Source organism: Sinohyriopsis cumingii, chromosome 7 (genome assembly GCF_028554795.1).
Source record: "Sinohyriopsis cumingii isolate HCF-2022 chromosome 7, ASM2855479v2, whole genome shotgun sequence".
Classification (NCBI taxonomy): Eukaryota; Metazoa; Mollusca; class Bivalvia; order Unionida; family Unionidae; genus Sinohyriopsis; species Sinohyriopsis cumingii.
The window spans coordinates 136,812,095-136,827,773 of NC_142967.1; the positions used below are offsets into that span (position 1 = coordinate 136,812,095).

At 36.4% G+C, this 15,679-nt stretch overlaps 1 protein-coding gene across 2 annotated transcripts in view; it reads right to left on the minus strand.

Moving 5' to 3' along the window:
* The window catches only part of LOC149796211 (uncharacterized), a 60,136-nt gene that overhangs the window by 19,914 nt on the left and 24,543 nt on the right, over positions 1-15,679 (minus strand). Inside the window, exon 1 of one of the 2 annotated variants that reach the window (XM_089966166.1) lies at positions 10,610-10,952. The exons of the other annotated variant lie outside the window; for it this stretch is intronic. Within the exon in view, the coding sequence (XP_089822292.1) occupies positions 10,610-10,649 (40 nt within the window). The 5' untranslated portion in view covers positions 10,650-10,952. Of the gene's footprint in view, positions 1-10,609; positions 10,953-15,679 lie in introns of those variants that run through there. 2 annotated transcript variants of the gene reach the window in all.

Here is a 15,679-nt window from a genome sequence, read left to right on the forward strand (position 1 = left end):
AAAACAAATGCACACATTCGAAATTTAATTGACCATGGACACGGGAAGAAATAGTCTTGCACTGGTTATTGTGAATTAAATTAATTGAATGAATTAAACAAGATAAACGAAAATAACAAAACCGAGATTGATGAGAAAGGTAAACATATGCATTGATGTATGTTGCTTTACAATTTTCAAATAATGCTAAGTCAAAGGAACCCACGTTGTTATTTAGAAGTGAAATATAACAGACGTAACTACTAAATATGCGTGTACACTAATCGAGTGTATAATTAGCTACGCAAAAAAGTAAATATTTTTGGGTATTTTGGAGTCTGAAACTACACTTCCATTAGTATACACTTTTGAATTTAACAACGCTCCATCAGGTTTTATCTCGTATAAGTTACACACATAAAGTAGATTTCATTCAACTAAATTAAATCAGGCTTTTACACAATTTGTATCAGCATCAATAATGAATTCTGATTTATTTACCTCATTGTTACATTGGTTTAGAGGTAAACACCAAAAGTGTTTCTTACTTAGTTTATGCGTAACAGGAGTCTGTTGCTGATCTTTGCAGTATTTACAAATCAAATACATAATGTCTAGGAGGGAACATTATTTCAACAATTTAATTCAAACAAAGAAAGAGCCAATTTCTTAGTGGGATGTAAAATAACTGACAGCGGTATCTAAAATGAAAGCAGAATGGTGATTTGTTGGTTGAAACAATAGCTATGGTCTAACATTCACAGGAAGAAATTATTGGTGAAACAAATAAACTAATGGTCTAACATTTACAGGAAGTAATTATTGGTAAAACAATAAACTAATGATCTAACATTCACAGGAAGTAAGTATTGGTGAAACAAATAAACTAATGGTCTAACATTTACAGGAAATAATTATTGGTAAAACAATAAACTAATGATCTAACATTCACAGGAAGTAAGTATTGGTGAAACAAATAAACTAATGGTCTAACATTTACAGGAAGTAATTATTGGTAAAACAATAAACTAATGATCTAACATTCACAGGAAGTAAGTATTGGTGAAACAAATAAACTAATGGTCTAACATTCACAGGAAGTAATTATTGATAAAACAATAAACTAATGGTCTAGCGTTCACAGGAAGTAATTATTTGTGGAACAGTAGTTAATGGTCTAACATTCACAGGAAGTAATTATTGGTGAAACAATAGTTAATAGTCAAACATTCACAGGAGGTAATTATGTTATAATTTAATCAAATAAATCTGAGACAGAAAGAAATGGGGATTCAAATAAGTATTGCAGTATAGAAAGAAAGTGTAAAATGCCACAGAAGAGGGAGCAAGATACGTGAATACCTCCATACATGATTTAAAGACGAAGGCTGGATGACTCATTCTTTAAACAACCTAGATGATACTTTTGCTCTATGTGTATTTACTTATTAATGTAGGCATGCATGGAACTAGTTCAGTTTGTGAAACAAATACTGTGGTAAAACAATGTCTGCTTACAGTCTGATAGAGGCTGACAACAATGACATTCCGTATACTTTACTATTCTCCGCTCAACTGTAATATTCTGTATACTTTTTTATTCTCTGCTCAACTGTAATAACCAACAACCACGTATCACGTTGTCAGTCAAAACTTTCGTGTCGTCATACGCAACGTTACATCTTTAATTGAACGCTTTGCATCAAGGATATTTATAATACAGGCAAGTTCATATATTAATAAGTTTCCGTTTCATAAAAGAAAAAAAAAGATTTTTGTAGAATTAAAAGTATAAATTTTGTCTGATTAGACATTTCTTGGTTCCTTTGCATACTTTATCCGTTGTGAATGAAAAAGTTAAACCCTTAAATCCACAAAACTCTCCGATTTAAAGAGGAATTGTTCACTATCTGTACATAGATTAACTGTTATTTTGTTCTGGGACTTGTCAATCGTTTACGAAACTCACCGTTATTCATTAGTTTGAATAAGTCTTCTGGAAATCGCTTGTTGTTTTCTTTCTTAAATTTGTTTTCAGTTCAGTTTAGGATATAATTGATATTTTTCAATCATTATGTCATGAGAAAACATTTTCTTTGAGTGGAATAAATGTCTCAGTTGAACTTCCAGTGCAAATCCAAATAAAAACATTTCCCCAAATAGTTTAGGCGTCATGTCTATCAGATGTTTTATTGCATATGTTGATTCGCTTCAATATTCAGCCAGCTGTTCTACAGATTTGCCACTTTCGAACCAAAGACAAAAATATATTTCATTCAAATTGCAGTACTACAGTTGCATTCACACATTCAGCCAGGGAACGTCGACCGATGAACATCGTGCAGTGCAAGGCAGCCGACCACGTGCTACGAAGCAGTGCAGTGTAGCTTACCACCGTGCCGCTAGTCATAGAATATTCACCTTGCAGCACAAAGGGCACTACAGCATATAGTTGTACTGGAAGACAGAACGACACGGAGAATTATACCGGACAGCAAAATACTAGGGAATAGAGTTAATGGAGGGAGCGAGGAGTGGACATAGCTGCGGCACGTGGGCCGTGACTAACCAGCAACAAAAAAGAAACAAAGGGGGCGCGACCTTTAACACGGAGCATGCAGCCCACGGAAACCTAGCTAACCAGCCTTCTCAGCCGTTGATAACAGCGAAATACCAGTGTCTTGCTGGATATTAGCATAGAATTAATTCCCTATGCCGAAAAGTCGTCATGACTGATAATATCAGTGGAGACCAATCCGGACCTGTCGGTGACGTTCCCGAACTCGATTTGAAAAGGTCGAGCAACGTATCAAATTGCCTGGTTGAATGTTGGGTTCTCATTTTGGCTAGAGAACCAGTTTGATAATATCTATTTCATAACTAACCTAATTTGACTTGTTTTGGTACCGCCGTCTAAATTCTTATACTCAATTTTAACCATGCGTGACTCAAACTGATACAAGTCGTTTAGACTTCACTGATTGGTTCTTATTTCATATTTTATGTACACTTTGTACACTAAATTCAAACTTGTTCGTAAAAATTTATTCAAAATTGATAACTCTTTAATTTGATTAATTGCAGAGGTGGCTTACACATTATTGGTATTATTATTGTCCATTAGTAAAACTGGACTTAATTTGAAATAAGTACGGGCTAGTGTTTCAGGAAGTACACAGCATCCATGGCTGGCTTGCCGACTGCTTTTTCCTCCTTCACCATGCTCGGACAACGTACACATGGCAGTATGTGGAACGATTTCCACCTGCCACACGACCAGGTGTCCTAATGTGACGTCATCGCTGCAGACCAATCGTAGCGGGCGTCACATACTGCTTGGGTTGACACCTGGGGCGATTCAATGCATCTGAACTTTTATAGTAACATGAGTTGTATGGTACTATTCCCTCTCATGTAACAGCCATTCAGTCAGATTGTTAGGGACTTATTAGTCCTACAATATGAAGGCTAAATTAAATAGTATCCGTTAAGTATGGAGACACGTAGCCATGTAGAAAATGAATGGCATGAAGGGATATGGATATCATTTTGTCTTAATCTGTCCTTTGTACCTCTCACTTGCAAAATCTTATAGTTATCCTTATTGCTAATCAAAGTGAAGATTCTACAACTGAGAATAAAACAAGTAGGTAAATATGTTTGTTATTATAACATGCACTCACTCTAAGATCAATTACCTTCTTTTGCAATCCAGTTCTCTCTCTCTCTCTCTCTCTCTCTCTCTCTCTCTCTCTCATGATTAATGTGTGCACTGATTTTGGAACACCACTATTTCTTCATTCATTTAATGTATTATATATGCATTATGCATTGTACTGACTTGAATTTTCAGAATACGTCAGATCAATAAAGTTCTGATATTTTCTGTTAGGACTGGTCAATGACTCTTAGACTATCTGCAGACATGGTTGTCCTTTAAATTGATGTGTCCTATCCTTTTTAGTGACCCTATCAGCAGTGATCTCCTTACTGAACGAGTTATATTTCTCCTCAGTCTTCCATATGATTTTACCTTTCACTTAAACCATTTTTACAAGTGTCTGAAAGAATTGTGACTGTAATAACAGGAGCAGCAATGGTATGTATTTTAATTTTTTTTAATTCAAAGTGTATCCTGTACGTCTATGTTTATCTGTTTAGTGATCATGGTCTGTATAGTTTGTTTTCACATATGTAACTCAATTAATTCAAATAAAAGTTGTTTTTTTTTTCTTCTTCTTCGTCGTGAACACCATAGGTTCTGCTTTTTCTGTCCTAATTCTTTCTACGCTATTTATACAGTCTTTCTCAAAGCACAGCAATATTGATGAATGCAATATGTGTCTCTGTTGGTCTATATACTGTGTGATTTCATATGACATACATAAAGAACCCGGTAATGTTCTTGATTTGTTTGATTATCGAGCATCTGTCAGATATGAATGGACATTTCGTACAGGTTTGCCAAAGGCACACTTCCGGTACGCGTTGCCTCTGTCAGGACTGTGGAGTACAAGTTTCTGCCTTTCGCATTATAAAACTGTCAAGATCAGAATAAATGGAATGCATAGCTTTTAATTTGATGTAACGTTCCTTTCCAGGAAAGACCGCATGAACAAGAGAGATGTATTCCCGACATGTAATGAATTTACCACAATGTGATGTAAAAGACTTAGTTGATATATGTACAAAATAATTTTCCAGCTATGATGTAATGGAACCACATGATATGAAATACCATAAATGAAAACAAGAATAATCACTTCAAGCAACTGTGTTGTAATGATTCATCCTTTCCAAAATTTAAAGATGTACCTCATGGTATTAAATCCACCATTCTGTGGCAAATATCACTCTCAAACAAAGACCTTAAACTGGTGAAAAAAAGTTAGTCAGGATTCTAATCACTCCATGCAGTATAATACTTCATACTTGTCAACATTGCAGTACTCCTAATCACTCCATGCAGTATAATGCTTCATATATGTCCGCATGGCAGTACCCCTAATCACTCCATGCAGTATAATGCTTCATACTTTTCACCACTGCAGTATTCCTAATGACTCCATGCAGTATAATATTTCATACGTGTCACCATTCCAGTAGTCCTAATCACTCCATGCAGTATAATGCTTCAAACTTGTCACCACTGTAATATTCCTAATCACTCCATGCAGTATATTTCATACTTATCCACACAGTACTTCTAATGACTCAATGCATTATAATACTTCATACTTGTCGCCATTGCAGTACTCCTAATCACTCCATGTAGTATAATACTTCATACTTATCCACACATCAGTACTCCTAATCACTCCATGCAGCAAAATTCCTCAGACTTGTCCACTCCGTGTAATTAGTACCTCATATTTGTCACCACTGCATTACTCCTAATCACTCCATACAATATAATAATCAAACTTATCCACACCGCAGTACTCCAAATCACTCCATACAGTATAATGATCAAACTTGTCCACACTGCAGTACTCCAAATCACTCCATACAGAATAATAATCAAACTTGTCCACACCGCAGTACTCCAAATCACTCCATACAGTATAATACTTCATACTTATCCACAGTGCAGCATTCCTAATCACTCCATGTCGTATAATACTTAATATTTTTCCACCATTGCAATAATGAGTTATCTAGTTTGATCCCAAAGTATCAATACCTTTAATATTCTACTTGCTGTATATCTTCATAACCTATCTAACGAAGAATTTGTTCAGCACTTACTGGGTGGCGAATTCCCCTGCACATGTGGACTGAATGACCCCGAAGTCTACATCATTGTTATGATGTCAGCTGCAACATTTTCCACATGACCTCACGTCATTGCTGAGTAAGCGAATCTATGAGTGAGTGATATGTCTGTAGATAACGCCATAAAGATCAAGATGATAAAACACGTGTCAGCCTTTCGTAAATGGAATGGACAATTTTGACCTTGACATTTGAGTTAAATGCCTTCTATACGAATTGCGTTATTAAATCAATCGGAACGTCTCAGTAAGATACCAGTCATACATCAAAACAAAATGGTATTCTTAGCTATGTATGTATGAGTTTGTGACATATGTGTAATGTACGTGATATCCTTGTCAGTCTTACATCTGTGCCATTTCTCTGTATAGTTCCTAATCATATAGGAAGAAATATTGATGGATTGATTGATTATCGAAATCTTCATCTTTTATTTATTGATCAAAATATATTTCAATATATTAATATATTTGATAATACAATTACGTCACTATTTTATCTGCACAGCTAAGGCACTATTTTACTAGGCTGTTTATTGCTTCTTTGTGGAGACAGCTTCAGGTAAGTTCCTGCACACACGAGCCCATATTCCCTCACGACTAAGAACACATCACCAAAAATTAATGTTACTCAGTCGGTGTTATATGCACTCGTGTGTAGCAAACACACTCGCATGACGACCTAGTAATTAATTCTCATGTATCTACACAGTCATTCCGGATTCCTATTAAAGAAATCAAGGTATATAAAATTAATTATAGAGAATTATAAATATACACCAGACAGGACGGAAAGTGCTAGTTTGGTGATGTGTGCTTAGCCCTGGGGGAATATGGGCTCGTGTGTGCAGGCAAGGCGATGGGTACCGTTTACCCGCAGACCTAGTTTCGAATCCGGTTTCTGACATGCTGAAATGTGAATACCTGTGTAAAGCTTATTGTTCCTATATCTACCTGTTGATCACTGTCGTTACATGTATTAATTGATTTTAACTCTATGAGTACGTGTATTCATTAATTTTAACTCTATGAGTACGTGTGCGAACATATTTGTGTGTATTGACGTATTTCATTTGTTAAAACAAAACCTGTTACAACAATTAAGGACCACATGGCAGTTGGGTCTTTCATGACCAAATGTGTAATCTTTGTTAGGTATTATGATCATTATTAGTATCATCATCATCATCATCATCATCATCATCGTCATCATCATCATCATCATTGTTTTATATATTGTGACTAAGACGAAAGTCAAAATCTTGTCATAAGTTATATAATAATTTATAAGTTAATTACATCACTGTTTTTGTTTCCTTTGACGTTGAAAGCACGTCGAAATCATGTTATACCGAAAATCGTCATTGATTTAAGCTATGATGTACTCATAATGTAACTAATATTGTCACCTCTGCACATTATCGAACCACAGACTTATCGATCGGTTTTCTCATGCTCTTACATTTACGCCACACTTACGTTCTTACTACTGACGTAATGTTTTTGCCTGTCAAATTTGAGCAGGCGGCATTTTATCATCATTTACGGAACTATTACGATTTTACACAGCACAATAGTAGTGGCTGCAATAGAGTAGCGAATATATTTATTTATCTGGAATTTTAATTTGTCCACACGAATTATATTTGTATTTACTAGTTAGCGAAACGAAATATTATGGGGGGGGTCTCACTCTATTGGTTATGACTATATATTAAATACTCTCAAAATGCTCTCATCTTGAATGCCCATTTGAATTCAAACACTGCTGCTTTTTATTATTTTGTATGTCTTCAAGCGAAAGCCCAGTTTTTAGAACATTACGCTTCAACTAAATGAGTGCCGTTATTTTTCCAATATCTTGTAAGTAAATTATCTTTCTTCATCCGCTATTAAAATGTAGCTTAAATGTGCCGTAAGGTGAAACATTTTTTGAGCCTGAGGTCTGTCCCCTATGTGATTTTACGACGGTGCTTGGCAGTGCTATTACGCTCCTGTGGACTAAGTGGTTAGGGCATCCGCCTCGGATGTGGGAGGTCGCGGGTTCGAACTCCGGCCGAGTCATATCAAAGACATAAAAATGGTACTTGCATTAAGAGCTTAGTGTTAGGACTGGTCGACCTGGTATCATGACAGTATGACTCGGTGAGACATGATGCTACATGTCTACGGCATGATATTTCAGTATTCGACATCGCAATAAACTGCCACACTGCATATATCGTAGCGATATGACTAAAATTGTTAAAGCTACGTTGAAAATACAAAAAAGCAGTGCTCTTATTTTCATGCTACATGCCATCTTTACATTGTTCACATCTTTATTTCCAACAACTTGTGCTCTGGTCCCCCGCAATGGCAGTGCCTGATTAAGGCCTTCCAGGACCCTAAGCACTTAAATAGTATGCGCCCCCCCCCCCCAACAAAATGTGTTACCATTACTGCAAATCAAAGTACTCGTTCATGCAGATTGAAATGGTCATATATAATTAATTTTATTTCATCATCAACAATTAATTTGATTTTTCTGGTGTCACTGTCGGACTAGTGCCCTTAGCACGTGTTTTGTGTGCTTGATAGGTAATCCGGCACTGCGCCAAAGGGCTTCTTACGTTTTTGCTGTTAGAGCGCCCGCCTCAGATGCGGAAGGTTGCGGGTTTGAACCCCGGCCGAGTCATACCAAAGACTTATAAATATGGTACTAGCAGCTGTCTCACTAGACGCTCGGCATTAAGAGGTTAGTGTTAGGACTGGTCGGCCTGGTGTCATGATAATGTGACTGGGTGGGACATCGTGCTACATGTCTGAGGCATGTGACCCAGTGCTAGACATCAATATAATCTGCCACACAACAGACATTATAGCGATATGGCTGAAAAAGTGTTAAAGCTGCGTTAAAAATCCAAATCACACACACACGTACTTACGTACATACATATATACACACACACGTACGTACGTACGTACATCCGTACGTACGTACATACATACACACACACGTACGTACGTACGTACATACATACATACGTACATACATATATACATACATACATACATACGTACATACGTACGTACGTACATACATACATACATACATGCATACATACGTACGTACATACAGACATACATGCATGCATACATACATACGTACGTACGTACATACATACATTCATACATACGTACATACATATATACATACATACATACATACATGCATACATACATACATACATACATACATACGTACATACATATATACATACATACATGCATACATACGTACGTACATACAGACATACATGCATGCATACATACATACGTAACATACGTACGTACATACAGACATACAGACATAGATGCGTACGTACATACATACATGCACATACACACACATACACACACACACACATACATACATACATACATACATACATACATACATACATACATACATACATACATACATACATACATACATACATACATACATACATACATATGCTTTTGTTTACAGCTCATCATAAACATCACTCCACTAGTTCAAACTAGCTTTTCCGATGGGGTAATATGCATGTGTTCAAAGCTAAGGCTATTCGTTGCGAGGCACGTCACTGTTAATTAGCGCCAGGCAATAGTGCATAAATGATGTCCTTGTTTATTGTCTATTCACGGCAGTGTGTGCACTCCTTCGATATTTTGACATGCAGTTGTGGAGATATGATTAACCTGAGTATCTTTTCCAATATGGGTTGTCTTGGTAACCAAACACTGGATAAGGACAGTTTTGTTTATTTAAATGATATGTTGATTATTGTCCACTTATGCGAGTAGTTACCATAATTTAAATTGATATAACAATGCGTTGGATCTGCGCTTTTGCCAAAAGTCTGACAGGTTTTGATAGTTGTCAGTTAACAAATAATTCAATGATTTTATGGTAATAATCATTTAAGTTTACAAGTCAACCACTCCCATAGTTTCATGATTTTACAATAATAGTAATAAAACGACGACGACGACCACAATGGCGATGATGATGATGATGATGATGATGACGATTAAGTTTCTTCATAAAAATCCAGCCGTCGAGCAGCATTGATTAATGGGGAAACATAACCTGCCATTTTCATTACATAAGTTGAGAAACAACTATTTTGAGGTAAAAGAAAATCAAAATGTGGGCGGCCTTGTGCGTCTCAGCAATATTTTCAATATGATGTTGTATAGCCAATGAAATGTGCATTGTGCCCCCCTCCCTTCCCCGCCCCTCCCAACCCAAAACCCTATGTGGAGTCAAGCAAATGTGGAGTTCGTTTACTGAAAACAGTTTTTATGCATATGGGTTTAACTTCTTAAAGAGAATAAAAGCGAATCATTCATTCAAACTACACGCAATATTAAAGCGATGCGAACAAAATATGTTTGCGAACTTAATACCACATAGCGAGAATCGTTCAAGTGCGATCGCAAAAACACATACCATACAAAATTTGCGATCTTAAATAGTGTAAGCAACAGATATGCAGTCGTTAAAAGAAAAACAAGCCAAACTTCATAACAAACGGTTTTGAACAAATTCGCCACATTATAAATCAAAGAAAAATACCATCTTTTCAGTAACTTAGCATTAAATACCGGCATTAGATACAAGTATTCTCTTCTTTCAGTTAGACTCGGATGATTAGCATAGCAAATACTCCGTAGATTAAAAAAAGCAGATTCTTTACTTGAATTTTGACGTGCCACGTGTGGCTGAGACGATATGGAAAATGAATTTTATCTTATGATTTATATATTGAATAGCAATACATAAAATTCGATTTGATAAATATAAAACACTTATAATTAAGACTTACACATTAGAAGTAACAGCATGCATCTTTTCCAATCCGTCATGATGATACACTTTGTTCAGCGAAAAACGTTGCTAGTAAGGATTTGTCTGTCCTGGACCTTTACTAACCAACATCCACCTTTCTTTGTCCTGTATTTGGATCATCTCCACATTTAAGACGAACTAGACAACGAACTGTCCAGTATTGCTCATTGTTTACGTTCCTAATAGGTGCTTGCTTTTCAAAGTACACGACAACAAAAAAAAAGACACACAACAAAAACAGGTAATTAATCAGACTGTGCGAGGAAAAAATATTTTAAATATAACGATCGTAAAACAATATGTCCTTGTGAAACACGAGTCTAACCCATTCATGGGACAGGCTGTTTAGAAATAAATAAAAGAGAACAGGAAGAGAATAAACTTTTAGCATATGTTGACCTGCACGTAACAAATGGAGTATCCTGCTCCATCCATCTGTAACGGACGATATCTGTCAAACGAAACATAATTAAAAATTCCACTGCACCCCGATATATATTTGGTCATACATATAAGACCCGCGTGCATTTGCACTATTTACTCCAAATATATTACACACATTTATTAAGTTCAATTTGTAGGTTCTTAATGGTACTTTGAACATACATATATATATATATATATATATATATATATATATATATATATATATATATATATATATATATCCATTTTACCCAGCAGATAGGCTTCAAAGACTATTAAAATAACACGTTTTCATTTTATCTATTTATTTATTTATTTCTTTATTTATATTTCACACGATCAGACATTTGTGTCAAGAAATAGTCTTTTTCTCAACTTATTATCTGAATAATGAAATAGTTCATGCCTTTATTACATAATATAGCAGCCTGAATGACATTTGTTTTCATGTCCATCGAGATCTATCAAAATAGCTTTTTAGTGACCTTTGTTTCCCCTACTCGTTATAAACAGTCACACTGTATGAATAAATCTATATGTAACTTAGGTTTGAACAGTACTGATTCAATAGAACATTTTCATGAAAGATTTATAACAATATAATATATGGGATTCAGTAGAAAGCTGAAAGCTTGTTGAACACTGCCCCCCCCCCCCCGACGCACTTAATCAAAACACACCTTAAAAGTGATACATATTACTTATTCCCTTATATATAGAACATTAGGGTGGAGTTATGATGTTGTCCATGGAAGCCGTAAAGGTGAGCCGCATTATTGGTGCGGTCGGGTTATACACAGGTATTCTGTTCTAAATATTACCTTTATTTACTTGATGCGTGGAAGAACACGTGACAGTTTCCCCCACTGTCATTCGTTGTACCATGCACAGTGCAAGGTACATAGAAGGCACTCAATAAACACAATAAACAGATCAATTAATGATGAATGGACAAGCCATTACCAGTTTTTTTTAGAAACATCCGTCACAAAAAAAAAGTTGTACGGATCAGATGGATTTGTGAGGGCTGGGGTTTCATGGATCTGTCAGCAAATTTTCTAATATCAGATTAGCGGATTAGCGTTAATTTCGAGCCCTCTTGTACTTCTGTAAACTGAAATGGCCTTGTCATCATTTTAAATTTGTAAACCTCCACAGACTTCGTCAGAATTTGAACCTATCACGCAACATGCACAAAGCTCAAACGTTGATAGTTTAGACTTGTATATACTGCTTCAAATTGAAACGATACAATATCAAAAGCAGCAAGGAGAGTGAACATACTCTAATTGACTTACCCCGCCAAATCGCAAAATAAGCCTTCTAAATCCCCCTCCCAAAACATCGCAATAATCACCAAAAAAAATTTTTAACAATTTGCGACCGGTGACTGGAGTACCGAGTATGAGACAGCACCCTCCCTGCTGCTGTTAATTAAATAAAATTCTATAAAATAATGAAACCGGCGCTGGAATCTCACACAGCTCGAGAACGACTAGAGGCAATTAAAAAACATCGCCGTGAGGAATTGTGTTAAGCAGCAACTACAAGCTCGTCGGGGGGCTCAGGTGGAATTTACGGAGAGTGCAGAACAATTATTTAGACCAATTGTCGAACCAACCAAAGAGATCGCTGCAGCTACAACAGCATCACAGAAGGTTATCGAAACATTATCAAAACAAATTAGTGAAGCTATGGAGTCTGCCGATAAAACACGTGCTGCAATCGAAAATAATGTCGAGGATCTACCTAAATCAGAATTAAAAACTAGGTATTTTGCTCAGCAAGGCTGCATGACAGTTATGGGTGATCCTGTTGCTGCTGCAACGACGGGATATCAACTACGGCATCAGCTTCTAAAGCCAGAGTATTATAACGTTTCAGAACACAAGTGGGTTGCTAGAGTATTTCGTGAGTACAAGGATATTTCACAAATCGGTAATAAATATAAGCGAGAATATGATAATTTTGTTGATAGAGTTAATGAAATGAAAAAGGTGTTGGCACGCCAGTTACATCACCAGAAGCGCAGCGACCTCGACGACGGAAACAACCGCCACCTGACCCAGGTGTAACTGGAAGTGGTATTACTACGCGAGGAAGTGGTCTTGTTACTCCATGTCCTAACAATATTCTCGATGACGTATCGCGATTAGAAATCCTCATTGGAGGGAAACGTGCTGGAAATAATTCTCTAGTAATTATTAATCAAGCAGCTGATATTTGTCGACGATTATTTACAGCCGGTATCATGGACATCAATGCTTATGGGGAACTTACTGATGAAATCGATGATGGTTATTACAGTGATTAGAAACATGAATATTAAATAAAAATGATCATACACAATGCTCAACAATAACCCGTAATGGTCAGAGTAATAAATTCGCGATTGCCAGTCTATAAAGAAACTTACGGAGATGGACTCGGTGATGCTGTTCAGGGTTTATTTAGAAGGATGGCCCCAAAAGCAATACCGATCGCAAAACAATTATCAATGAAAGCTATTGACGTTGTTCGTGAAAAAGCTCCGGGTGCAATCGGCGACGTTGCTAGTAAAGCATTTTCGGCAATCAAGGATAGACTAGCACGGTTAATTCGAAAATCACAACGAGTAAAATTACCCAGCACTGACGTTATGCCTGTAAATGTCAGTAAAATAATAAATCAAGCCCCAAATCAGAAACTAGCAGAATTGGCCGCGGTGAGTACACTACTACAAGCAGAAGAAAATTCGAATACAAGTTTTATTTCAGGAAGTGGTCTTCGTGTTAGACGATAAACGTTATAATAAAGATGTTTAAACGTATATCCGACAGCGCGTTTGACATGGACGAACCTGTTCTTAAGGATGAATCTGTACGCGATTATCAGTATGATTCATATTAAGCACGACAGACAAATCAGCTGGACGAATTGAATTACAAGTTTTTAATTACAAGTTCAGGATACAAGCAGATATTTCTTACCCTCTGAAACATTTATTGAAGTAGAAGGTACCCTCTGAAGCATTTACTGAAGTAGAAGGTGAACTTGTGACAGACGTTGCCGCTAATACAGAATACAGAGCTAATATCAGAGTTGGTTTTGTTAATAATGGCATCATGGCGTTATTCAAAAGTGCTATGTACATGATTGATGGAAAATAAACTGAGACAATCCAAGATAACGTCGACGTTGCCACAACGATATTATGTCTAGAAAGGTATTCAGATGATTATAATAAATCAGCTGGTCCAACAATGATGTTTGCCAAGAATAATACTGACTATCCTGATGACAGGCCGTACCGTAAAGTACAAACAGCACGGAATACTGCGGTTGATCCACAACCAGATGGAATGATACCTAGACCAGCTGCTTCATTTTCGATATTACAAAACACCAACGACGAATACAATTTAGGATTTAGAATATGTAAATCAATGTTAAAAAGTAATCGTAGAAGATTTTCATGCGTGATTCCACTGTCTCATATCTTTGGATTTTGCAGAAATGTTAGAAAAGTTATTTCTGGAGCCAACATACAGTTGTACTTGTGCGCAAAGGCGATAATAATGATGCTATCTGGCGATAAGGTAGCGCTGCTACTGGTAAAGTAATATTATTGACACTTTCGTTGTGGATGCCGGTAATGACTCCATCACTTGCTAAAGAACAGCGGTTGCTTTCTTTTATGGACTCAGGCGGTAAATCGGTATTATCGTGGTTATCAACAACCACAGATAGTAATCAAAGTGCTATTGATGGTTTATTTACATGGCATATAGCATTACAGCAATGTGTTTCTGCACCAAGGCATATATTCGTAGCGCTTCAAAATATTGCACGATTAAACTCTCAAGAACGTAGTCCAATGATATTTGATAAACTCGGAATCTCTGAAGTTTCCTTAAGAATAAATGGACATCAAGAACCATCTGAAGACATATTATTGAATTTTGATCAAAAGTATGTAGCACGCGCATATAATTTTTTGATGGCATTTATGGGACATGATCTAACTATTAGACACTGGTTTACAAATGTCAAACTAGATTTGACAACGCTATATCCGATTTATTACTTTTCATTGGAACATTTAGACTTATTTAGACAATCTGTCGTTGATGTAAACTCAGGTGGTGTTAATTACGGAGCAATTGCTATTATACTCAGCGACAAAGCAATGTGATTTGAAGGTGTTGGTGGACGAATGCGAGTTATTGATGCATCAGTGGAAAATATGTAAAAGTAACTGAATCGCCGCTGATATTATAAAAATGTCATATAGTCACGTTAATGTTACTCTGACTCCTGGCCAGATTAAAAAATCCGGAACTACAATAATGCTAAAAAAACCAGTCAAATTATAGGCGGTGAAAATAATTCAGTGATGCTAAACAAGCCAAGACTGGAATACGAACTACTCTATCCACGGATGCTATTTCAAATATAACTGAATCAGGTGGTGTATTTCCACTTCTTGCCGCGTTACCAGCATTAATAGCCGCTGCAGCCCCAGCTGTAGCAAAATCAGCTGCGTTAGGTGCTGTTGGAACCGCTGATGTATAGGCACTAAAGAAAGCAATAGGACAGGGAATTCTACATGCAGAAAGCTTGAAAAAGAGATCACGAGCAC